General features: G+C 41.5%; 1 protein-coding gene across 2 annotated transcripts in view; it reads right to left on the minus strand.

Moving 5' to 3' along the window:
- Nucleotides 1–136: 136 nt before the first annotated feature.
- The window catches only part of myom1a (myomesin 1a (skelemin)), a 33,365-nt gene continuing 9,780 nt past the window's right edge, over nt 137–23,721 (minus strand). For both annotated transcript variants that reach the window (XM_049599204.1, XM_049599205.1), the window contains 29 exons: nt 23,282–23,443; nt 22,658–22,819; nt 21,983–22,124; nt 20,654–20,853; nt 20,515–20,571; nt 20,122–20,246; nt 19,669–19,852; nt 17,919–18,093; nt 17,444–17,565; nt 14,659–14,855; nt 14,313–14,439; nt 12,806–12,990; nt 12,524–12,638; nt 12,109–12,265; nt 11,861–11,967; nt 10,618–10,662; nt 10,269–10,405; nt 8,822–8,966; nt 8,556–8,615; nt 8,400–8,467; nt 8,189–8,314; nt 5,907–5,994; nt 5,763–5,801; nt 5,453–5,558; nt 3,293–3,456; nt 3,135–3,171; nt 2,865–2,887; nt 992–1,047; nt 137–825 (listed from right to left, as the gene is read on the minus strand). In XM_049599204.1, the coding sequence (XP_049455161.1) occupies nt 559–825; nt 992–1,047; nt 2,865–2,887; nt 3,135–3,171; nt 3,293–3,456; nt 5,453–5,558; nt 5,763–5,801; nt 5,907–5,994; nt 8,189–8,314; nt 8,400–8,467; nt 8,556–8,615; nt 8,822–8,966; nt 10,269–10,405; nt 10,618–10,662; nt 11,861–11,967; nt 12,109–12,265; nt 12,524–12,638; nt 12,806–12,990; nt 14,313–14,439; nt 14,659–14,855; nt 17,444–17,565; nt 17,919–18,093; nt 19,669–19,852; nt 20,122–20,246; nt 20,515–20,571; nt 20,654–20,853; nt 21,983–22,124; nt 22,658–22,819; nt 23,282–23,443 (3,578 nt within the window). In that variant the 3' untranslated portion in view covers nt 137–558. The remainder of the gene's footprint in view (nt 826–991; nt 1,048–2,864; nt 2,888–3,134; nt 3,172–3,292; nt 3,457–5,452; nt 5,559–5,762; nt 5,802–5,906; nt 5,995–8,188; nt 8,315–8,399; nt 8,468–8,555; nt 8,616–8,821; nt 8,967–10,268; nt 10,406–10,617; nt 10,663–11,860; nt 11,968–12,108; nt 12,266–12,523; nt 12,639–12,805; nt 12,991–14,312; nt 14,440–14,658; nt 14,856–17,443; nt 17,566–17,918; nt 18,094–19,668; nt 19,853–20,121; nt 20,247–20,514; nt 20,572–20,653; nt 20,854–21,982; nt 22,125–22,657; nt 22,820–23,281; nt 23,444–23,721) is intronic.

Here is a 23,721-nt window from a genome sequence, read left to right on the forward strand (position 1 = left end):
ACATACATGTACACAGTACAATTCAAACATAATAGCCGCTTATAAATAATAGACACCAAGCTTTAATCAGTGGAGCATGTGATATAACAGACATTTTTTAGTGTCTGACAACACAAAGCAAATGGCTGGTAGGAAGTTCACATATTATTTTTCCTTTATTTTTGTTACAGTGTATAAACCTCAGGCATGACTTGGTGTCAGAGGTCAAAGGTTTTCCAGTGTAATACTGTATTAGTATAAGAAAATTGTTTTGCTTTGGCTGGCCTTCATTATTGAAACAAGGATTTATAGCAGCTCTGGTTAAACATAACATTTACTGCTGAAAGTGGCCAGAAGGGACAGAAGACATGTCAAGCAACTACAGGCACACAATTATCCTCTCTGTATCACATTCATTGTTTGCTTCCTCAACGAGCAATGCCCAAAGCTCTTTAGCCCAGCACATTAAAGACTCAGGAGGAAGCAGCTGTATTAATCATTTATTCAAACTGCTCGGTGCACCGGCATGTGCCGGGGTAAAATGCTTTGGAGATGGCCCAGTCATTCATCTTTTCTACTTCATTTCTTCTCCTCTTTCATCTCCTCATCCTCTGGGTTGTAGACACTGACGGTGAACTCGCCAGCTTCTGCACCATACTTGTTCTTGACGTGGAGGGCGTACTTGCCAGAGTCAGTCGTGGTGACGGTGGCGATTGTGATGCTGGCAAACTTGCCGTGCTCGAACTTGAGTTTGTAGCGCTCATCAGATACCAGCTCCTTGTCATTCTTCGTCCAGCTCACCTCAGGTGTAGGCTCGCCCCAGACATTGCCAGTCAGGTTCAGGGACTAAAGAGAATAAGAGGATTGCACAGGTTTGATGTGTGTCATAAGAATATGGATTGAAAAAGTTCAGAGGAAAGAGACGCAATGAATAAAACAATGACAAAGACAGAGGAAGGTGAGACAGAGTTTAATGCAGTGTATGAACACACTGAGTATGTAATTTATTTACCTTGCCCTCTTGGATAGCAACCACGTCTGGCAAGCCTCCAACAACACGAGCACGATCTAAACAAGAAATACAAGAGTCAGCCAAGACGCAAAGGTCAGAAATCAGTCAGTCAACCTGTGTGGACCATGTGACTGGTGACAACATAAAGGGACAGTTCACCTCAAAATCAAAAATACATATTTTCCCTCTTACCTGTGGTGCTATTTATCAATCTAAATTGTTTTGGTGTGAGTTGCTGAGTGTTGGAGATATCAGTTGTAGAGATCTCTACCTCCTCCTTAATGTAGTGGAGCTCGATGGCACTCCGTTTGTGGAGCTCAAATCGCCAAAAAAACGTACATTTGAAAAACTCAACAGCAATGCCTCTTTCCAGAAATCATGACCCAGTTACTCAAGATAATCCACAGACCTTGGTGTGAGCAATTGCATCTAGGAACTATTTTCTTTCCACCAAACTCCCACCAACCGTATCACCATGCAGAAGGAAGTGTGCATCTAAACATGGCCAAGAGGTTCGTGCTCATGACAGCACAAGATGCATCTATCAGTGGTGTCCTCCTTGGCTGAGCTACACCATTGGCTATCTCAGTGGTGCTATTTGAGCTAGCAGTAGATGCACACTTCCGTCTGCGCAGTGATACAGTTGGCAGGTGTAGTTCGGTAGAAAGAAAGTAGTTTCTACCTTAAACTGCTCACAACAAGGTCTGTGGATTATCTTGAGTAACCAGGTCATGATTTCTGGAAAGAGACATTGCTCCTGAGTCTTTCAAATGTATTTTTTTTGGCACTTTGAGCACCACAAGTGGAGTACCATCTTGTACCATTATATTCAAGAGAAGGCAGACATCTCTATGGCTGATATCTCCAACACTCGGAGTGATGTAGTAGAGGGTATTCACAGGCATACGGGGTATACTCACCTCTTTTTCTGGTTGTTCATAGTATTGCCATCTTAGAGCTTAGATCGGGCCCAAAAAATCCAGCCGACCCCACCCAAGCCCATGCATATTCTGTCTGAGCCCGGCCCAGCCTGGCCTGGCCTGTCCCTTTAACTGTAATTATGAGCCCGAGCCCAGTTTAAACCCGACATTTTTTTTTAAGGATACGAACGTGAAATTGAAAAAAATCGAAATTGAAGGTTGACTCTCGTCTTTCTTTCCATGGCAGTCTTTCGTCATGTGCCTGTTAACTGTCGAGGTCCCTGTCTTTTTGCTGTCATATACCAGCATCGTGCTGCACTTGGTACACTCGACGAAACCGACACACGTTGTCACCGTCGACAACTCACTACTTACCCAACTACTTATAGCCTAGGTCTATTATGAGGAGCCCGACCCGTCTGAGCCCAAGGATAATGGTGGGCAGAGAATCTAAGCTCTAATCCCTCTATCACTCAAAAAACCATAGGAGTATACCCACTTCCTCCTTACTAACCTACCCATCTTCCTTGTTGTGCACCCATCTCATCAACTACCACAACTCTGCAACTCACACCAAAACAATCTAAATTTACAAATAGCACTGCATGTAAGAGGAAAAATATGAATTTTTGATTTGGGGGTGAACTGTCCCTTTAACACTGTCACTCAAACTGGTGAGTGAACCATCCTTCATAAAACATATCACGATGTTTTAAACTTAACTTTAACTTTAAAGAAATATAGCCATTTAATCCCCTGGAAAACCATTTTCCACGAATGAATGAGATCTTGATATTGTGATGACCTACACACTCATGTATGTATGTCGATTCTGCTGAACCCAAGTATAAGATTGTGTTAAAACTAAAATAGCCTCTGGGTCCTGGAAAATGTTACATCATGTCATAGAGTGACGTCTCATGGGAGAAACAAAAGAATAAGTAACCACTTACTTCTCTCTGCGATTGCTGCCGCCCTACAGAAGGAAGGAAGGCAGACATTGTCAGAAGCATCTTAAAATGGTATCACAGGCAGAGCGATTGCCAACATTTTTGTCCTGAGCTATACAATTCCAGGAAATGTATTTTGAGTGCTTCTGAAAGGTCTCACAAAGTACATGGAGTCTATTTTAAGTTTGTGATGACATAGCATTTGTGCAAACATCCTCTTCAAATCAAAATCACACAACAGAAGGATCGAGTCAGATGAGTTTGTTTGCTTACTTGAGCCTTTGGAATTCTTCAAATGCCTCTTCCCATGCTGCACCAGGAACAAAACAAAACATTATTATTAATAATTGCATAAACAGTAGCCAAAGTTAATGGGACTTCTTTACAAATCTTAAGTATCTCCTTTGTTTGACTTTTAAAGTTTCACTTACCCTTGCCAGACAGATCAAAGACTCTCTTCACACCGTCCTTGCCATCAAAGATGTCCATGGTGTATTTGCCCTTGTCCTTCTCTGTGGGCTCATTGATCTTAAGCCAAATCTGCTCTCCTGTGAGTCCAGACTTAACTCTCTCTGAGGCGGCAATCTTCCCATCTCTAATGGAGGAACGGGCAACACAAAGATCAATTAATGCAACTGTTTACTGAAAGTAGCAAGTACACTGAAAAGCAAGATTTAGACAGAAAAGCAGTCAATGCAGCTGGCGGTTATAATTAGCACAATTGTTCCAGACAGTATTAAACCAAAATGAGAGCTCCGACACGTGTGACCTGTGCAGCTGGTGAGATTTTGTCCCCATCTGTAGATTGTTCTCATATAATTCATCAGGAGATTATGCGGGAGAGCTGAGAGTGTAAATTATAGTCGAAACAGTCCAATTCAGACACTTTCTTACACCGCAATGTTAGTTTTCGAAGCTATTTCACAATGAAAGCGGAAAAAAATACTTATAGATGCAGCACTTCACCCTCATATTTCATACAGCTTTGCTAATTGGACACAGGTGAAACACCATCCTAAAGCTTATTGAGATCGTATACATGTGATATTTGAACATCTCTGACAAAAAAGCTTTTCTTTCCAAGCATGGAATAACAAATGGCTAAAAAAACACTACCAATTGATTTGAGAGAGACTTAACAGCCTGTTACCTTTTCTAGAAAGCTGACAAATTGGCCAACATGGTATTTGTGATATATTTTGTGCTTAAGGCGTCCTTAGGAATTGCTTGTAAGGATATGTTTGGTTAGTCCTTTGTGATGTTTACTTTTGTCTGTTGTAAAGTTCTGATTGTTATTTGTGGTTGTGTGTGCAGGTTATGTAATAGGTTTCACTAAGTTTTCTTTTCATTCATGCTGTATCCTCCCTGGTCTTCAACAGGGGGTCTGTGACTGTTTAGGGGTTCTCAGAGTTACCGCAAGGGAGCTGCCGAATTAATGTCTGATAATCTATTTTAAGTTTTAATTTAAGTGTTTTTTCCAAATTAAAATGTGTCTTAAAATCAAACATACAAGTAGCAAAGGTATCGAAATTTATATTTATTGAAATGTATATATTTTTAATTTGATATCTATTGAAAAAAAAATTTCAAAGATTATTTTTTGGGGGCTATATTATATTATGTTTTTAGGACATGCGGGGGCGCTGCAGCAAGGGCACAGCCTTTGTGCATGGGGCACCCTCTCCACCCACTCGCCACAGGGTGCCCTGCCCAAAAAATATTTTAACAACACAACATTGATGATAAGCTAACTGTTACCCATGAATCCTTGTGCAATCATGTGAGCTAGCCAACACTAAACCCCTGCGTGGCATTGTACCGCACCTAACCACAACAGCAAAGTGAAATAGTTAGCGAACTGTTACATGTTATTGAAACATATTGGCCAATTAGCGCCATCATTATTCCAAGTGTACAGACATTCCTGTGAGCCACAACAAATCAGTCTGTCATTTTTTGTGCAAGAGACTCTGACACACTGGCCACCTCAGATACCACCAGCGAGTGTGAGGCTGATGCACCTAGCAATGCTACAGCTGCTGCTGACTTAGCAGCTACAAGTAAATGCAAGAGAAGACCAAAAAATATTTAGAGAATTATCTCCAGTGCAAATCAGTGTATGTAGTAGCGGGTCCCTGCTCCGTCTTTTATTCAGTAAAGGGGTCCTTGGCCTGAAAAACATTGAAAACCCCTGCTCTACTGCATATGTGGTTTGATGTGGCTTAGTCTACTGTATGTGTGTCATGTTTTAATGTATGACATCAACCTACCCAGAGACAGCAGGTGAAAATTAACCTTAATTTACATCATATTAATGTGTGCTGTCCCTGATAAAGAAACAAATACAGTAAAGTAAAACAAATATTTAATAATACTGGACAGATTAGTTTACATAGTGTAGATACTGGTATATTTTACTATACATATCATGGACACCACACACAAATTCAGCATTTGCATTAAGCTACAGAGTTTAAGATGGTTGTCTTTGTATTGGTTCGTACCAGAATATTTCATGACAAGTGCACATGTGTATGGCAGACAGGAGATTTAAAAAAGGATGATAAGTGAATAAGGGTGATTTTACATACTTGTGGAGCCAACCGACACGCAGATCCTCGTGGCCATATGTGACCATGGAGTAGAGGATGATGCCATGTTCAGTACTCATGACACTGATTTCAGAGGAGGAGTTGGCTGGAGGGAAAACAATAAAAAGCAGGCGTATATCTACTTCCCATGACAACAATATGGATTTATCGTACATAAAACTGCATAAAATGTCAGTCTATAGCTGTTAATAATTCATGGAGTGGAAAAATACTGCACATTCTGCTTCTTAATGTGATTTTCTTTAGTGTGGTGCTTCATTGCTGCTTAGTGTGAAGTTTAATGACTCACCAATAACCCTGAACAGCTCATTCATTACAGCCTGGTATCCTGGGAAATAAAAGGATTAGGAACAGCAATTAATCGCTTTTTTTTTTATTTGTGAGGCTGACAGCACAGATTTTACCTTTTTCACTCACAGATTCATGACTTTACCTGCATCCGTCAGATTGAAGGTGCTCTTGTCTCTGCCTCTGTCATCAGTCAGGTAGACATCGTAAACACCTATATCCGACTTGGAAATCTAGAGTTTGAAGTAAAAGTATGTTTAGTATCCTTGAGCCAGGAGATTTACCCTTCTAAATCAAACAGGGGGGAATACAGAATAATTCTTGGGACAGACAACAGACGGCAGAACAGCCAGACAGAGACTAACTATAAGCAGAAAAGGCAAGCCTTTCTCCTGCTGTGCAGGCATTAAAAGGAAAACATGAAAAAGGTAAGATGAGGAGGACACATGGGGAAATGACAGGCATGAACTTATGGCAGCAAAGATAATGTCCAGACTTTGGGTCTTGGCGGCGGGGGGTCATCCACGGCAGTTGGCTTTTTTCTTTCTTTTTCATTTGGTTTCTCCTGCTTAATAACCCACTGTGAATTAGACAGATAAGCCAGTTAATGCAAGTGCGACTAACAGGAGTGGCGATAGACAGGCCGCCTCTCCTGAGCTCAAGCAATGACACCAACCCTCTCTTTAGGAGTAATGGATATACAGTTTCAATGTACAGATACCTTGAAACATCAATATAACTTCACTGGCACAGACACTGACTGACATACCACATTAAAGGGATACTTCACCCTCAAATGACCATGGGCCATATTCACAAACATTCTGAGATCACTCTCAGAGAGCTCCTAACTTAGCGTAAAAACTTTTAGTAAGGAGTCCTAGCTTAGGAATGATTTAGGAAAGTTCTCAGAGCAAATCTGAGCCAGGAAGGGACAGAAACTTTGACCTTAGTGAGGCGGTGTGGTTGACTCTGTTGGTAGGTATGTGGCATTCTTTTAACAGATGTGATTGGTTGTCACAGACACACCCTTTTGTGAGCCTGCAAGGTATGGACACCCAGTGGGAATGAAATAAACTGCTAACTGTGAAAGTGTTGTCATTGTTAGTGTGACCACTGCTGATGGAAGGTTGAGACAGACACAAGTCATCACTGCTGCACTGTTGCATTTCTCCAGATTTCCAAATATCTTAGGTTGTGATTGATTGATTTCTGGTGTTAAACGATAGATTGGAAATGTGTGTCTTTCCCTAATGACATCAACCACACATATTATCCCTGCACGATCTAATCTGTAGGATTACATCAGCAGCAGCATTTGGAGAATATTTCTCTGAACTTTTTGTGTTTCCACCATTTTCTCCTCTGTTTAAGAAACTCTACGCCTCTTAAAACTCCTCCTCCCTACTAACAGTTTTTCACCTTAGGAGCTCTTTTAAGGTCTGTGAATAACTTGTATCTTTACAAGGATCTAGCTTTAACTTTATTGGGAAATTCTAGGAAAACGTCACATTTCTAAGAATTTTCTTAGAACTTCATCACTAGGAGCAACTCTCTGTACGAAGACGCTTTGTGAATATGGTACCACGTGTATATTAATTCAAGCCTGTGTTAGGTTGAATTTATGAAAAAAAATTGTTCCCTTATGCCTCCACAGTGAACAAAGAATTCAAAATGGAGAAAATATAGATGAGCTAAGGAAAAATTGATCTGCATTAAACAACAGCAAAACTATTTCCAAATGTGGAGTATAATCCAAGTCTCATTCAGTGGACCCCTATGACTTCAATTCATTACACATTTTCTCCATTACTGGATTCTTTACAGTGGAGGCATACAGAAATTTTTTCTACACAAATTCAACATAACACGGGGTAAGTAACTGATAAACAAATGGTTATCTGGGGGAGTGAAGTCTCCCTTTAATATCCTAAAAAATCAGCTTTCCAGTTTTAAAATGTAGGAGTAAATTGGCCAGTGGAGTTAAATTGAAAACATTGTTAGAAATGAAGTGTATCACACAGATAAACCATAAACTGTATTTGTGCTATATGGGCATAAATGTTGAAGAGCACAACCTATAAATCTATAACATCAAAACATACAACACCACAGTAACAAAAGTAAAAGCTCCAAAAATAGAGACTCAGATGTACCCAATACGTCTATTCTGATTCCCAAGTGCGACATGCTGACGTGCTGCTGACTCCAGCAGCACTCCAGCAGGACTGAATAGGACGTGAATATTTTTAAAAGTGTTCCATCATTTATGATTCTGTGTGTCAGAGAGGGATGGTTGGCAGCGTAGCATCTTGTCTAGGTCTACGACGGAAGCATGGCTGCATCAGAAGCATCGCTTTTAGCTCTTTGCTCATACATCAAGCTCACAACTCCTCACAATGTACAGCCTCTGTCTAATGGGCTGACCTTTCCAATATTAAAGGTCAGCTCGCTGTCCTTCCTCTCAATTTTCTTAGCGGCATCATCACTCTCGGCAATCTCAATGCTGTCCTTAGACCAGGTGATCTCGGTCTCTGGTTTGACATTTCCTATCTGTGGAGGGAAAGAAAAGAGATGGGATTAAGTTGGGTCACCTAGCAGCAAAACAGCAATAAACATTTTTCAGTCCTTTTCTCACCTTGCATTTCAACAGCACATCACACTCTTGAGTAACAGCAAAGCTGAGGTACTCGACAAAGTGAGGACCTGTGGATAGTCAGTAAAAAAAGGCAATTGAAACATACTTGTGTGAATTAGTGTTTAACTTATGTAATGAAAAAGTAAGATCTCTGACCTTGTTTCCTGACCCATTCTGCCCTCTCAAATTCAGATTTCTTCTGAAGCTCCCTGAACTCTGGAGAGGAAAAAGTGCATCAGAAAATCAGCTCACAGACATGAGAGTAAAGAAAGGTAGTCTTCTGCTGCCCCTCAATGGACGCACACTTTAACTGCAGCAAATGCAACACACCCAGCACACGTGGCTTCAAGAGTTTAGCCTTCAAAAGTAATTTATTAGTCTGCACATCAGTATGGAAGTGAAAACTTCATTCGAGGTCTTACCATCTCCAATGAGCACCAGACTGGTTGTACCCTTAGCCTTGCCATCCACCAGGTTAAAGGTGAACGTTCCCTCATCAGTGACCTCCAGAGAGTCCATGAACATTTCAATGATGCCGGTGGATTGGTTGAAGCTCATTGTGTATTTCTGGAAGCAAAAATATACATAAAGCCCCCCTGACAAGATCAGTTTTTGGAAGATAATCCAAAGTAGAAGTGGTGCTGATGTTGTATATATGCATACATCTTCTAAATGCCTTCACTGCTTAGATTCTGTATGGAGGTTCATTACAAGTCTACAGGCCCTCACTCACCATTGCTCCCTGTGTGCTAGGTTTTGGTTGGCCTGCATCTCTACACTTAATCACCGGCATGGCCTTAATTATGAGGCAATTTTTAACTTGCTTCCCTCATATCTATGTAAATTTATCCATCTGAAAATTGCTGGAAGCTACCATATCCCCCCTGTGACATATTTGCAAGACTATCTCTTGCTATCTGTACTCAATGTTTGTCTTAAAGTAGTTAAAAGGGTGTTTAGGTATGCTGCTCATGCAGCTTAGAATTTGTTGCAAACTGATTTAGGGCAGGGATACTGGAATACTTTGCCCTGGGGCCAATTTTGTAAAAAGTGGAGAGGCCAAGGACTTTTTTTGGCACATTATGCAAAAATTAAATCTTTGGACAATTATTTGGACAGATACAGAGATTGTGAGTCACGATTTTAGTGGTAATGCTGATTTTTGCATTTATTTTTACTGAATAAAAAATAAAAATGATGACTGCGATGCTGATTTTAGCTGGGGTCTGTACAAAACAAGAATGTTCTCTTACATCTGGAATATAATTTATAGGCCAGGGCATCTCTGTAGCACCACAGTGCTTCATTTATATAAGGTATACAGTGACACATTTTACCTTTATCAAAAAGTTACAGCTCCTGTGATTTGGATATTGTACTCGACCATACTTTGATAATATTTAGTTAATAATTAATATAATAGTTATAATAATAAAAATAATTTAGTTTACAACTCTGCCAGGGGCCAGTTAATAAACCATCATGCCATGGTTGGCATACTATCATGGGACAGATAGTTGAGTATCACCAGTGCAGGGGATTCGGTCTCTAAAAGTGTTTTCAAAAATAGATTCAAGGAGTTGAAGGAAAGTACATCAGGCATTAGATGCTTTGACTGAGCTATTTGCCCCGATGTGAACCAGGAAACAATGCCCTTAGTCTTGTGTTTGGTATCCTCACACTGATCTGAAATTTTGATTGGCTGTAACTGTTACATGCTGTATGTTTGAAACTTTATTCAATGCGCTGCTCCCTGTCTTGGCCCAGACATTCTTGTAAGGAGGTCTTTAATCTGAGTGAGGCTTTTCCTGGTTAAATAAAACTTAAATGAAATTTAAAAAACACATGACAAGAAGTCATGACTCCTACCTGTCCATGAGTAATGATGGCATCGTTAAAGACATACTCCACTTTGCAGGCGGAGGTGCATTTCTCCACCTGAGTCCAGAATCGCACGCGACCCTTCTCAAGCAACTCCATGGCCATTTCATTCTTGAAGGGAATAACTGGAGAGAGCCACATTATTGAAAGCTGTTGTAGTGCCCACTATACATTAATCAATACGGCTACGTATTGCAATTTACAGAACAACCTGTGTTTCTAGAGAGTCTACGCTGAGTAAAGTGATGGTTATTCTAATTCCCATACTACATCTAAAAAAGTATCTGTACTTGGTCTTCATGAGCGAGCAGTATCTGTGATGTGGTCAGATATTCACCAGGGAACTTGTGTTCATGGCTGAGGTCCAGAAGACGCTTGAGACCTGTCAAAAAACAACAACAACAGCAGCAAAATGAGTGAATGTCAAAACCCTTCACCAACGACTACTAGTCTTACTGATTTTTTCTCTCCGACAGTTTAAAAAAAGCAAATTATTAAAGGGTAACTTTGGCCAGTTTCAACGTGGACCCTGTTTTCCCATGTTTTTGTGTCTAAGTGACTAATGGGAACATAATTTTCTGAAACTGGTCCTGTATTCAGTAAGAGAGCTGCAGCTGGCAGCCATGATACAGGCTGCAATCTCACCACTCGGGGCATGTTTGCATCGTAATTTGACATCCACTGAAAGTTACTGTTTTCGCCACTGACAGGCTCAGATTGTTTTTATAAGCATCTGACAAACATTATTGAAAGGATCCCTACAGTGATAAATATTTGTGTTAAAGAGAAAGATCCTTTTTGTTTAACCAGAAATAAACAGTATGTTTATAGTATTTAAACACACTTAACTGAAAGTCAACAGAAACAAAATAAAACTGACAAAACCCATCTTGGTTCATCTTTCCATTGTTCCAGTGGTTAATGGGTGAATTCACCCAGTTAGATGTGAAGATATGCTAGCTCTGTATGCGCTAAAATTACTGTTTATTTAAATGGAATCTGGTGGATTTGGCTATAGCGAATTCCGGGCTGTTTCTGCTCAAACAAAAGGGATCTTAGACTTCATAATAAGATTTATCCTTGAAGGGATCCTTTCCATAATGTTGTCAGACACAATTTTAATCTGAGTCTGTTAATGGCAAAGACAAGCACTTCTAGTGAACGTACAATAATTGTGCGCAGCTGCTAAGAGCAGTTACATTGCAGCCTGTATGCCCTGGACCAATGTCAGAAATTGTTGTTCCCATTAGTCACTTAGACACAATACCATGGGAAAAAGGGGTCCAGGTTAGTCACCCTTTAACACTGACAAAATTACTCAAGTCAAGTACAACCTTGACAGACACACACAAAATACTTTGAGACATCTTTCCAGACAAACACACACAGACATACACCAGAGTGTAACAGAGGTCAGTTTGATGCAGCTGTTGAAATGGGATAACAGAGCGGGGTGTATACACAGTCCTTCGAGCCCTCCTCACACCTTTCACACTGACGTCACCCAAACAAATAACAAGCGACTCAAGTTTCCGACGCACAGGAGCAGAGATGCCAAGACTGTCTGTGGGCTGACTCACCTTCCTCGGTGAGCGTGTAGCTGGAGGAGACGCCGTCAGTGTTGGTGACCACACAGGAGAAGGTGCCCAGATCCTCCAGAGAGGGGCTGTTGAAGATAGCTCTGGACCTGGAGATGAGGACACGTGTGTATGACAGGCTATGAGGAAAGAGGAGGGACTTTGCATTTGCACACGTGCCTGCAGCAAGAGCAAAAGTCAATATGGTCCCTGGACGTTGCATGAAACATGTGCACATACGGGATACTTACTTGCCACCTTCATTGATAATAGTCAGACGAGAGGTGTCTGTGATAGCCTGGTAGTTCTTGGACCAAATAAACTCAGAGCCCTCCTTCATCTCAGAGCACTCAAAGATCATAGAGATCACGCCATCATCATCGATATCCACATAAATATCTTTGGTGCCTGAGGAAAGGACATTAAGTGGTTACAGTGTGTGTGCATCACTAGCATTAAAGATTTTAGCTGTTACACTCACAATTACAGTCATTACAGTAGCAAATAATCAAATATAAGACATGACAGTTATTTTAGAGAGATATAAAAAGTAAAGTCATACATCAATACAGAGAAATAGCCATTTTCACTACTTTCCAGACTTTGGAGACCTGCGTAGGAACACCATGCAACTGAATGTGTGAGTTACATAACAATCACACTCACCAGGGCGAGTTTGGGCCAGGATTGGACCTAAGGCTGCTGAGGCCTTTCCAACTCCAGCAAGATTTTGTGCACGCACGCGGAAGACGTAGGATGTACCAGCCTTCAGCCCCGTCACCTGAATCACCACACAAGAAGTCGAGGGGAGAGCTAGTTAGGAGAACTCTGCCGTCATTATATCATGTGAAGAAACATGAGGGAAGGACATGCTGTTCCAGCTCCGCCTTGACCATCAGGTATCAGTTACAGAATAACTACGCTTCAAAACGATTCAGCCTTTCTTACCTTCATGTATTTCATCCTGTTGACCTTCTCATGAGCAGCCTTCCAGCCTGCGTCTCCGGCAGAGGCCTCCTTGAGGTCCAGGTAGTAGCCGTTGACAGGAGTGCGGCCACTGAATACAGGTGGCTCCCACAGGATCACGGCGGAGGTGTCACGGACCTCCAGCACATGCAGACCAACAGGAGGACCTTGGGGCATAAACAAAGATAACTCTCACACAAACTGTAACTGGTCAAAACAAAAACAAAAATTAATTTGAAATAGATTTGCAACAGCAACACTAATGATGGCTTTGTTTTATTCAGGTGCGTCAGTGAGAGTGACAGTGAGCCAGCATTCATGACATCAGAAACCTGATATCAAAGCAGCGAAATGGAATTTAGCCATTATTAATTTCTTTACTCCTGTGCTTTTCCTACTGTGACAAGTCAAAGTGTCTTTCATGCAACAGGCCCACTGCCAAATAAACAACAGGGTGATTCACAAGGGGTTTTAAATCACCCTAAAGGGCTTTATTTTTGCAAGGACCCCCTTGTTGTACATGTTTTTTACTTACTACACGTCTACTTACTAAAGAAATTCATATTTTGATACAAAATATTGACTTAAAAATGATGTTATTGATTTAAAAATTATTTTATTGCTTCAGCTGCGTGTCTCTTATTAAGAATTATTCAGAAATAACAGACCGGGTGTGATGCAATCAGAATCAGGTATACAGTAAAGCTGTGTAATAAATTGAGCTAGCTGACTATTGTTTAAATCAGCAGTTCTTGACCGTTCTCATGTCAAGGACCCCTAAACCAATACATATTAGTTAACACACCCCATCTGATAAGACTTCACTTCAGGGACCTGCGCTTTAAAAGACTGTGGTCGTCAGATGCAGCTACAATTGAGGTGATAATTGTGGAGAAGGTGAAACCTCTGATCAGAGTAGTCAGTCTTGTAAATCTTTCTTATATTTGACTTACTTCTTAATCAAACAGTGAAAATAAACTATTCCTAATTTTTCTTGGGAGCCCCTGAAACCAGTGGCTTTCAACCAGAGATCCAGGGACGTCCAAGAGTACGCGGACCTGGTTGAGAACGACTAGTCTAAATGTTAATCATTGTTTAATTAAATGATTATTCTCTGGATTAATCATTTGGTATATAAAATATCCTTTAAAGGATAAAATTACATATCAAGATTCTATGAAGCCCAAGGTTATGTCTTCAAAATGTTTGTTTTGTTTGACCAATGGTCCAAAGACCAAAGTATTCGGTTTGCTATCACAAAAGACAAGGAAAAGATTAACAATCTAACAATTGAAAAGCTAGAACCAGATAATGTTCGGCTATTTTACTTAACAAAATAGCTGTAATGATTAACTGATCATCACTACCTGCCAATCAGTTTTCTTTTGATCTCCTACTCAATCAATCAGCTCATTGTTTCCTCTCTAATATCTACCAATACAATTTCTTTGCCTTTATTCTGTTTTGGTAAACACAGTGTCTTTCATACCTGGCACAGTGATGGTCCACTCCTTGCACTCCAGAGTTGAACTAGGCAGAGAGGCTTTACTCACACCGGCCATGTTTATAGCACGCACTTGGAACTGGTAGAAGACGTTCTCCTTCAGGTTCTCAGCCTAAAAGACACAAATGCAGATAGTGAGAAATGATTAAAAAACCCTGTTTCAGGGCAACAAACATAAAATTATATAGCAGTTCAATTGTAGTAATTACCAAGCAGATAAACTCATTTGAGCTTCATGACATTAAAGGTCAAACTGCCCGCTGTCTTGACAAAAAGCCAAAGCTATTTCATTAGAAATGTACCCATGGGTGCTTGAAATAAAATGACTTACTTTATAGGAGGTAGAAGTCAATGCCTTGTGGTTCATTTCATGCCATTTCCCAACAACGCCTCCCTTCACAGTCCTGTAGTCTATAAAATATCCCCTGATATCAGCTCCTCCATTGTTAGCAGGCTCAGTCCAGGCCAGCACCATGTAGTCCTTCACAGCCTCCACCAGGGTCACACCAGTGGGCTTTCCAGGGACGGCTGCGGAGAAAGTAAAGATGTCAACTTTTATTGTAAAAGAAAAAGTGTCTTAAAGAGGATGCTTTTGAGATATTCAGACCCTATATGTTTGTATTTCCTTTAAAAGGCATACTACGCAGGATTTTTCTAAAAAAAAAAAAAAAAAAAGTACAGACTCGTACAAAAGTAATCCCTCAATCATCACTTATGAACCACGAGAGGTTTGTGGTGGTCTATTTATCTGTAGAGAGCCTGTCCTGTGCCTGTATTTGATTCTTTTCTTCTTATTTTGCTGTGTTTGGGATGTTTCTGGCCGTATAGCCTCAGTGTGTAGGTGAGGTCGGGACTTTATAAAAAGGTAGTGACCAGGGGTGCTTTTCATTATGCTGACTTATGGTTAGTTGCATCCTCTCTCCTCCTATGACAGAGAAATCTTTCCCCCTCTGCCATCAGAGAGGAGGCATATGGGGGAGGTTGGAGTGAGGAAACACAGGTGCATATTATGTAGTCTTTTATCAAGTGGCGTGACGTGTAAATGCCACACCTCCATGTGGCACAGTTACTGACTTTGCTTAAAATCCAGCCCTCATGACGTTTTCTGCTACACTTTTTTTTCAGTATTATTTCCTGTTAGCCTATGCCTTGGACTATTGTAATTGATGACGAGCACCCCTAACTCGGGGCCGTTTGGTCTCAGAGGGCCTGAAATCCCCTTTTTGGGACATGTTTCTGGCGAAATGATGCAAATGCAAATATTAGGGCACTACGATGGCATTAATAGTCATACAAGTATCAAATTTGGCAAGGAGTATCCTGACACAAAGGGGATGGAAGAAAAATAAGATTCTGGGGCTTTCTGCCATTCTTTTTCAAAATATAACACACAATATCCCCCCAAAAAATTACTGACCGTTCAAAAATGAATATTTTTTATCACTGCTTCGCTTGTACATAGAAAACTTTCCAAGTTGATAAGCTTCAATTTGAGCCCAAGTTGATCTTGAAAATTACACTTGCTTTGGCCTAAATATGTCACTATACCTCAAATCAGACAAACCTAGCTTCCCGGGGAGTCCACTGTATTGAGTTCCCCAAGGTTCCATGATAGAGATGTACAGAATGCCTCACAGCATTTAGAAAATAATATTCGCATTTATATCATTTCACCAGAAACATGTCACAAAAAAGGAGTTTTGGGTCCCCTGAGACAAAACGGCCCGAGTTGGGTGGGAGGCAAACAGGAAATAAAAATAACAAAAGGTAGCAGAAAACATCATGAGGGCTGGACCTAGCTCCCGGCCTAAGACTGACGCTACGGAATCAAGGATATCTTATTGGCAGCTTTGCCTACTCCATCCTTTCATCTCTTCCTTGCATTTCTCTTTCATATCCTTGCTACAAGGAACTGAGATACGAGGAAGAGACATGAGTAAGAGAGGCGAGGAGACACCGTAGCATAATGAAAAGGACCCAAGGTGCCAGACCATAAGCAGCACGCTTCGAGGGAAGGTGGACACAGCGCTTTCGCTGAAGAGCACTGAAGGAAAGGATGGCGAGCAATGGCGAGTTGGATTGTTTTCTGTTGGACAGGTAGGTGCCTGCGATAAATGTAATGTTTCCACAATAGTACACAAGCTTGCAGTGTACATAGGAGAGTTGGGAGGAGGGGCCAAGTTTAAACATTTAACATGTACAAACAGTAACCAACAATGCCTGCACTGTAGCTATACATTTAATAATGGTAATTTGAAAACATAACCTCATACAGATGGCCTGGCATTAGGCAAATATAACATAGATCTTAGTTGTCATTGGTGTTAAGCTACCACAGCGATAACAAGTGCTAAATTTAAACATGCTACATGCTTTAGACAAACAAGCAACACACTTTTAGGGTCATTGTAATATATAAAGTACTTACACTCAAGGCCAGAAGCAGGGTAACTTTCACGCTACCGAAATCTCCCAAAGCCAGGCGAGAATCTCATAAGGTTCATGCTCTCTAAAAACACAATGTTTTAGCTTTCACCCTGGCAAGCAAAAACAAATTTATACTTAAATTAATACCTGCAAAACAGCAAAAGCATTGTAAAACATTATCTACTTTGTTATTTTAACCTTGTCAGTAATAGATGAAGGAATGGGAAATGGCAAAAATGATGAAATCCAGTGTTAGAGATGAGTATGTCAGGCAGGGGCATGCAAATATGTCAACAGGCAGTATAAACGTGCCGCCTGCATTCATGAAACTCAAGTTATAAAGGAAAAAGAATATAATTTGGTTGCCAACTGTATCAGAAAAAATCTTAGAAACTATTCATGCAGTAAGTGAGAGTAATAATAACAGATTTTTGGTTAGGAAAAGGAAAAAGTGATGAAAGTTAACATGGTTCATGAACAAAGATGAGTGAGAGGGATCTCAGTGGAGGGCTGCAGGTCATGTGTGTGCATGTGTTGAATTCTGAAAAAAATACCAGCGTACATTCTCAGCGATCATTCCCTGGATAAATAAATGTTTAAAAATAGCTGGGAGGATGGAGCAGAAGGAAAGTATGGCTTGGACGCTACAGGCAAAGTGAATAATGGAGATGAGTTGTGAGGACACTCACATATGGCAGCCTGTACAATCACGGGATCAGAGACGGGGGAGCTCTGGCTGTATCCAGCAGCATTGACTGCCTTGACCCTGAACACGCAGTTTGTCCCGGTGATCAGGCCGTGGCACACAAACCTGGAAACAGGAGTAAAGGGTCATACATTATCATTACACTTCAATTTCATCAACAGTAGGAGTAAGAATAGCGAAAGCTTTAAAATTTGTTCTTCTGAATACTGATAGCTATAGTAGCTTAGCTAAGTATGGAAGCCCATTTCCACTAGTGATAAAAAAAAAAGATAATGCGAGTCAGAATAACATTATATATTTCAGCCACCAGAGCAGCAACAATAAATGTTGCATAAAATTCCATTTTGATGACAACCATGAGTAAATTATGGGAGTGTACTTCTGCAATCACTTCATCTTTTTAATCACTGAACAACTTCTGAATTCATGAAACCAGAGCTATCTTTAACTGTACCTACCTGGTCTGCTTGACAGGTTTGTTGTTGCAAGGCATCCACTCCTCGGTGCCCACCACGCTATATTCAATATAGTAGCCAGCCAAGTGTCTGACTTCCTTAGAGGCACTCCAGTGGACCACCACTGAGGTGTCGGTGTTCCTGGTGGCCACTGGAGTGCCCGGAGCGGAGGGCAGGTCTGTAAAGAAAGAGGTTTGTATGAAACAATGGAAGTAAAGATAGGAAGTAAGACTAACAGTGAGCAAAGAGGTGATATAATGGATTGGGATCAGAAAGAGTATACTACAAAAAGGACCAGCAGTCTTGAAACTAATTCAGGCTGTTCTCATGCACTGTGCGTACATTTTCCTATAAAAAGTTGTGCATCAAAAATTGTACATATCACACGTAATTGTGAGCCAGAAATTCTTGTATAATCCACTTATTTGGGAGAGCTGTGATCACAAGACCAATGTGCTGATGGAGGTAAAGAAGGAAGCAGCCTTCTAAGCAGGCAGGTTGTGGTGGTGGTTAGGTAACAAAACACAGGACTTTCTCCCAGGAGACCAGTGTTCAGACCGTGTGAACTTTGAGTGAACTTTATGTCAGATGCTACTTTTCATTTTTATGCTGATAACACTGGTATATACAACTGTACTTCAACATTTTTGCAGGCCAAGGTGCTTTTATGTCCAAAGTAATCTACTTCAACTGGAACTTGTTCCTAATGCAGATAAGACCAAACATAACCAACACTAGGAATACGCCAAAACATATCCCTTAGGTGGTCACTCTTGAGGGAGGTGAAATAGAGGTAGTTAAGTCTTATTAAAATCTGGGTATTTTGATTGATGACCCCCTCACTTTTAAGTCACATGTGCAGTACCTGGTGAAAAAGCTGAGGATAAACTGGGTTTCTATTTTTGAAATAAGTTGTGTTTTTCTTTCGATGTAAAAAAGCGACTTGTTACCACCACTTTTTTACCTGTATTGGATTATGGTGATCTTCTGTGTGAGCATACCTCTGCCTAGTGTCTTCATATAGTTGACTCAACTTACCATATAACCGACTGTAAAGCTCTGACTGACCATGTGAGTTCTGTCCCTTTCCACTGGACAAAAAACCCTCTAACACCCACTAACATCTGGTTTTTGTATTTAAAGGGAAAGGCTACAACCAGCATTTACCTCCGGGTCAAATGACCCTGCAGTGGTTATGGGTATTTATCATCTCTGATTGGCAGTGATGGAAATGACACCTGTGTGGATGCGCTAATTTCAAACCCTTTTCCAGTGCAGTTCAATGCCTCGCCTCAACAAAACATCACCCATCTCCGCCCGAGCAGTGCTCAAACATTGTTCAAAATTTAGCTGGTAGTATGTGAATATGGCTCTAGTGTACTGACTATGGGAAAGGACACCTTTATGTATAAGACAGCTCTTGGACTGGTCCCATACTACATATGTGTCTTTATCATGCAGTGAAGTGGCAAAATCAAAGCATTACAGGCAGATCCCTTGGTTCAAAATGAGCTCCTTTAAACCTTTCTTTTGAAATGTCAGTTCCCTGTGCTTGATTTTTAGTTCCTCTTTTATCCCCCTTTCTGTTTGTGTTTTTTATCTGTAACTGTTTGTATTGATGCCTGTCTTGGCCATGTCTCCCTTAACAAACAAATTCTCAATCTCAGTGGGACTTTCCTGATTAAATAAAGGTTTAGGATAAAAAAAGGAAAAACACCTATACACAATATAAATGCAGGTCCTGTCGGCTCACCCAGTTTATCTCCAACCGTGATCTCCTCTGTGGACAGAGAGGCCTCGCCCACACCGGTGGAGTTGCAGCAGCGCACACGGAAGCTGTAGGATCTACCCTCTGCCAGGTCAAACAGGGCAAAGCGGGGAGACTTGACTGGCATGCCAGTGTTCACCCTCTGCCAGGTGTTGGTCCCTGAAATACACTGTGGTGGTCGACAAAGAGACAGTGATAGTTTAATTTAATGAGTGTCAGTATAGCTGCAGAAAGCACTGTGCAGTATATAAAAGGAAAGGTAAAAGGGGGCTCAAGCTTTCACATAATAGTCATCACATATCAGTAGTACTATGATCAAGGGGCTTCTTAAAGCAGCTGTTCTCAAGATATTTATCCTGTGGCTTAAAATAAGGCGATGCGTGCTTTGAAGTGTCAACTCCTCATCACTGATATCATGTGTTTACCGTTTCTCCTCACCTTCTCAATGTAATACATGACTCCTTCATGACCTCTCTGGATTGGGGGCTTCCACGCAAGCACCACGTAGCTCTTGGTTGCCTCGGTAACCACAACATCAGAGGGTTCTCCGGGGACAACACCCACTGAGGAGGCAAGAGGAAAACACTGATATGAAGGAAGCCACTTCAACTAGGTGATGTGTACTCACGTCGTTTTGGCTGGTTAACATGTAAAAAACATCAATGCTGACACCAAGACAATACTATTTTCTATAGTTCAAGGGATATAATCATGTTTTCATACAAAACCCACAATCAAATAGTAAGTAGGAACCTGAAAATGAGCAAAATAGTCCCCTTTAATGTATTTCTTTCCTTCTACCATCAATATAAGAGTTTGAAGCTGTCATACCAGTGGGATCTTCCTCTGTAAACTTGATCATCCCAGTCCAAGGAGCTGAGGGGCCAGCTGTTGGGGAAAATATAAGAAATACATGAAAACAGTGCAGTTGTTGGCTTTGTTGCAGTGCGTCAGCAGGTGTGCCTCTCACCTCTGAGTCGGGCTCTGTCAGACGGATCCATAGCAATCACGGCATCAGAGACACGGGATGGACGGCTGACTCCTGCTTTGTTCAAGGCCCGCACCCTAAAGATGTAAGAACGCCCCTCCACCAGTCCTGTGACGGGGAAGCGGGCATACTTGATTGGGACGTCATTGCACTGAGCCCAGTGGTGAGTGCCAACCTCGCACCTGCACAGAAAAACAGAAATATATTAGATGGATTAACACCACATGCAACACTGCAATTCACAGGAACTGACTGACAGCTACAGTGGACAGGTAGAGGTGTGTGTGGGAGTCATCTGGAAGGTGACGTTTATTTGTCAAGATGGCAGTTTGGTGGTAATATAAGAGGAATTTAGGCTAGTGTCACAAGTTTGCAGGATTAGTTAAAGGGGAAGTACACCTATTTTCAAAATTCATACATGGTTTTTTGTTTGGTCTAAAAGGTACATGTTCACAGGGGTGTTTTCGACATGAGGGGTCGCGTTGTTTCCTGGCACTGGACACATGCTGGGTGTGCCAGTAGGCTCGTTGGCTGCCTGCTCCCATTGCCTCTTTGGGAAACTGTCTCTTATGAAAACAGTTCACTAAAACATGTTCCTAAAAACATTTGAGGTGAGAAATACGCCATGAAGTTGCTGAATCGGTCTTCATTTTAGATCGACGAGAGTTATTTAAAAAGTTATTAAAGGTTTCCAGAGGTGGTGACTCGCGCTAGACACCCCTGATTCACATGAAGTGACTTAGCTTCAACTAAAAACGGATGTCCCATCTCTTGTAAGGCAACACAGTGCTACCAGAATGCATTGTATGTCTGCTTGGGCAGACAATGAATGGGAAGCGTGAAAATTCTGTGGACACATACCATAAGACAGTCCAAAAATAACAGTTAACATGAACAACTCTTTCCCAAATTCAAAAACTAGGGAGCTAAAACTCAAATGTGTGATGTCATGGGGTGCCATAGACAATGAACTGCAAACACTACAATATAATAAAGCTCATTTGGAGCTAAAAAGACAACAAAAATCCAGCTCCCATTCATAGTCTGTGGAGAAGCTTTAGACTTTACACCCTATGATATCACAAGTTTGAGACTTGCTTCCCTGATTTTTGATTGAACTTTCCTAGCTCTTCAAAATAACACGTTGGAGACATATTAATTTAGGTGGTGTTCCCCTTTAAGAAACAACATCATTTAGACCAGTATACCCTGTAGGTAGGATTGTATCACAGCCAAAATAAACAGATGAAACTGAATGATAATTTCTTGGCAAACAATTCACGTAATAAAAGACAGAGTGAGCTGCCCAACCTGTCGATGTAGTATCCCAGGATGGTGCTGCTGCCCTCCACCGCTGGCTGCTTCCAGGTCACTACCACATAGTCCTTGTTGGCATCATGACAGCGCACATCCAGGGGGGCCACGGGAACCCCCTCCACCTCCACATCGGCATCTGGCAGAGCAAGGCACAGGCACACTTGTGAGCAGTGCTGTTTCTAAATTAGGCTGATCTCCATTACATACTCAGTTTCCATTTTCTGACCTACTTACTCCATTACAGTACAGCATGTGTGGCAGCACTGTAGCTGTGGTAGATTAGGTTTTATCTTGGTAACATTAAACTGGATTCTGAAGATTCGCTCTTAGGCACACACCTGCTGATTGTTATTTCAGATCACACTCTCTGTGCCGACTTTTCTGACATGCAGACAGATATAGAGGCAACATTCCTCAGAGGAAACCAAACACCTCAGTGAGAGCGTTGTGTCACTTAAAGACACAGCAGAACTGAATGGCTCCCGAACATGTCAGTGTGTGAGGTCATCTGGAATGTGCTGCTTTACTGCATATAACCCTGTTGTTCAAGACTGTACGATTTAGCACATTCATTTTCAATGTAATACAAAACTAAAAAGCTGCACTTCAACAGTCCCTCCACTTGTAATGAAATCAGCTTCAGGGAAAATATCCATCAGGGCACCTTACCTCTGACAAACACATAAGCAGAGTAGGAGTCAAAGCCAGATTTGGTGTTGACGCGCAGGGTGTACATGCCCTCATCTTCCTTGTTGAGGTGAACAAGTGTGAGTGTGGCACGATCCCCAGACCAGTGGGTGTGCACCCATTTGGAGGGCTTCAAGGGGACAGCTGATGGGAGAGGTCAAACACAGAAGACATGTAACTAGATACATGTACTGCTTAGAAAGTTTAAGTTTAAGTTTATTTACTTTATTAATCCCCCTGAGGGGAAATTCAATGTTTTCACTCTTGCTTGTCAATTACACACAAGTCCGAAAGACACACACATGCACAAACAGGACCTATACATGCACAAATTGGAGAGATGTCAGAATGAGGGGGCTGCCCTTGGTGAGGGGCCCCGAGCGGTTGGGGGGGTCGGTGCCTTGCTCAAGGGCACCTCGGCGGTGCCCAGGAGGTGAACTGGCACCTCTCCAGCCACCAGTCCACGCGCCATATTTTGGTCCGGACGGGGACTCGAGCAGGTGACCCTCCGGTTCCCAACCCAAGTCCCTATGGACTGAGCTACTGCCGCCCCCAGTGGCTGTAAAGGAATCTGACAACCTATTTTCTTTGTATTTTGCTACTTACCATTTCTGTACCACACAACTTCTGGCTGGTAATTTTTCACAGTGGGATAAATGATGACAGTGCAGCCCAGACTCAGTGTCTCGCCTTCACGGCCAAAGGCCACTTCGAATTTGTCAATGATGGTTGTTTCAAAGGTGACACCATGTTCAGGGCTGTAACCATCTGCATAGAACAAAATACAGACATTAAAACCACTACTATTGAACCTGCATTAATAGACTTTTTGAACACTTTGGTGCAGGGCAATAAGCTGTAAACACAAAACTTACACTTTATTACCTCACGATGAATGTGTTTTTTTGTACATATATTATCATTCATTTGAAGCTGTGTTTTTGCCCAACATTTACTCTCCTTTTAGCTTGGTTTTGGTCTCCACCAGCTCCACCAGCTCCACCAGCGTAAAAATATCTGGCTCTTTAGCTGCTAAATGCTGAACT

The sequence above is a fragment of the Epinephelus fuscoguttatus genome, linkage group LG15 (genome assembly GCF_011397635.1).
Source record: "Epinephelus fuscoguttatus linkage group LG15, E.fuscoguttatus.final_Chr_v1".
Classification (NCBI taxonomy): Eukaryota; Metazoa; Chordata; class Actinopteri; order Perciformes; family Serranidae; genus Epinephelus; species Epinephelus fuscoguttatus.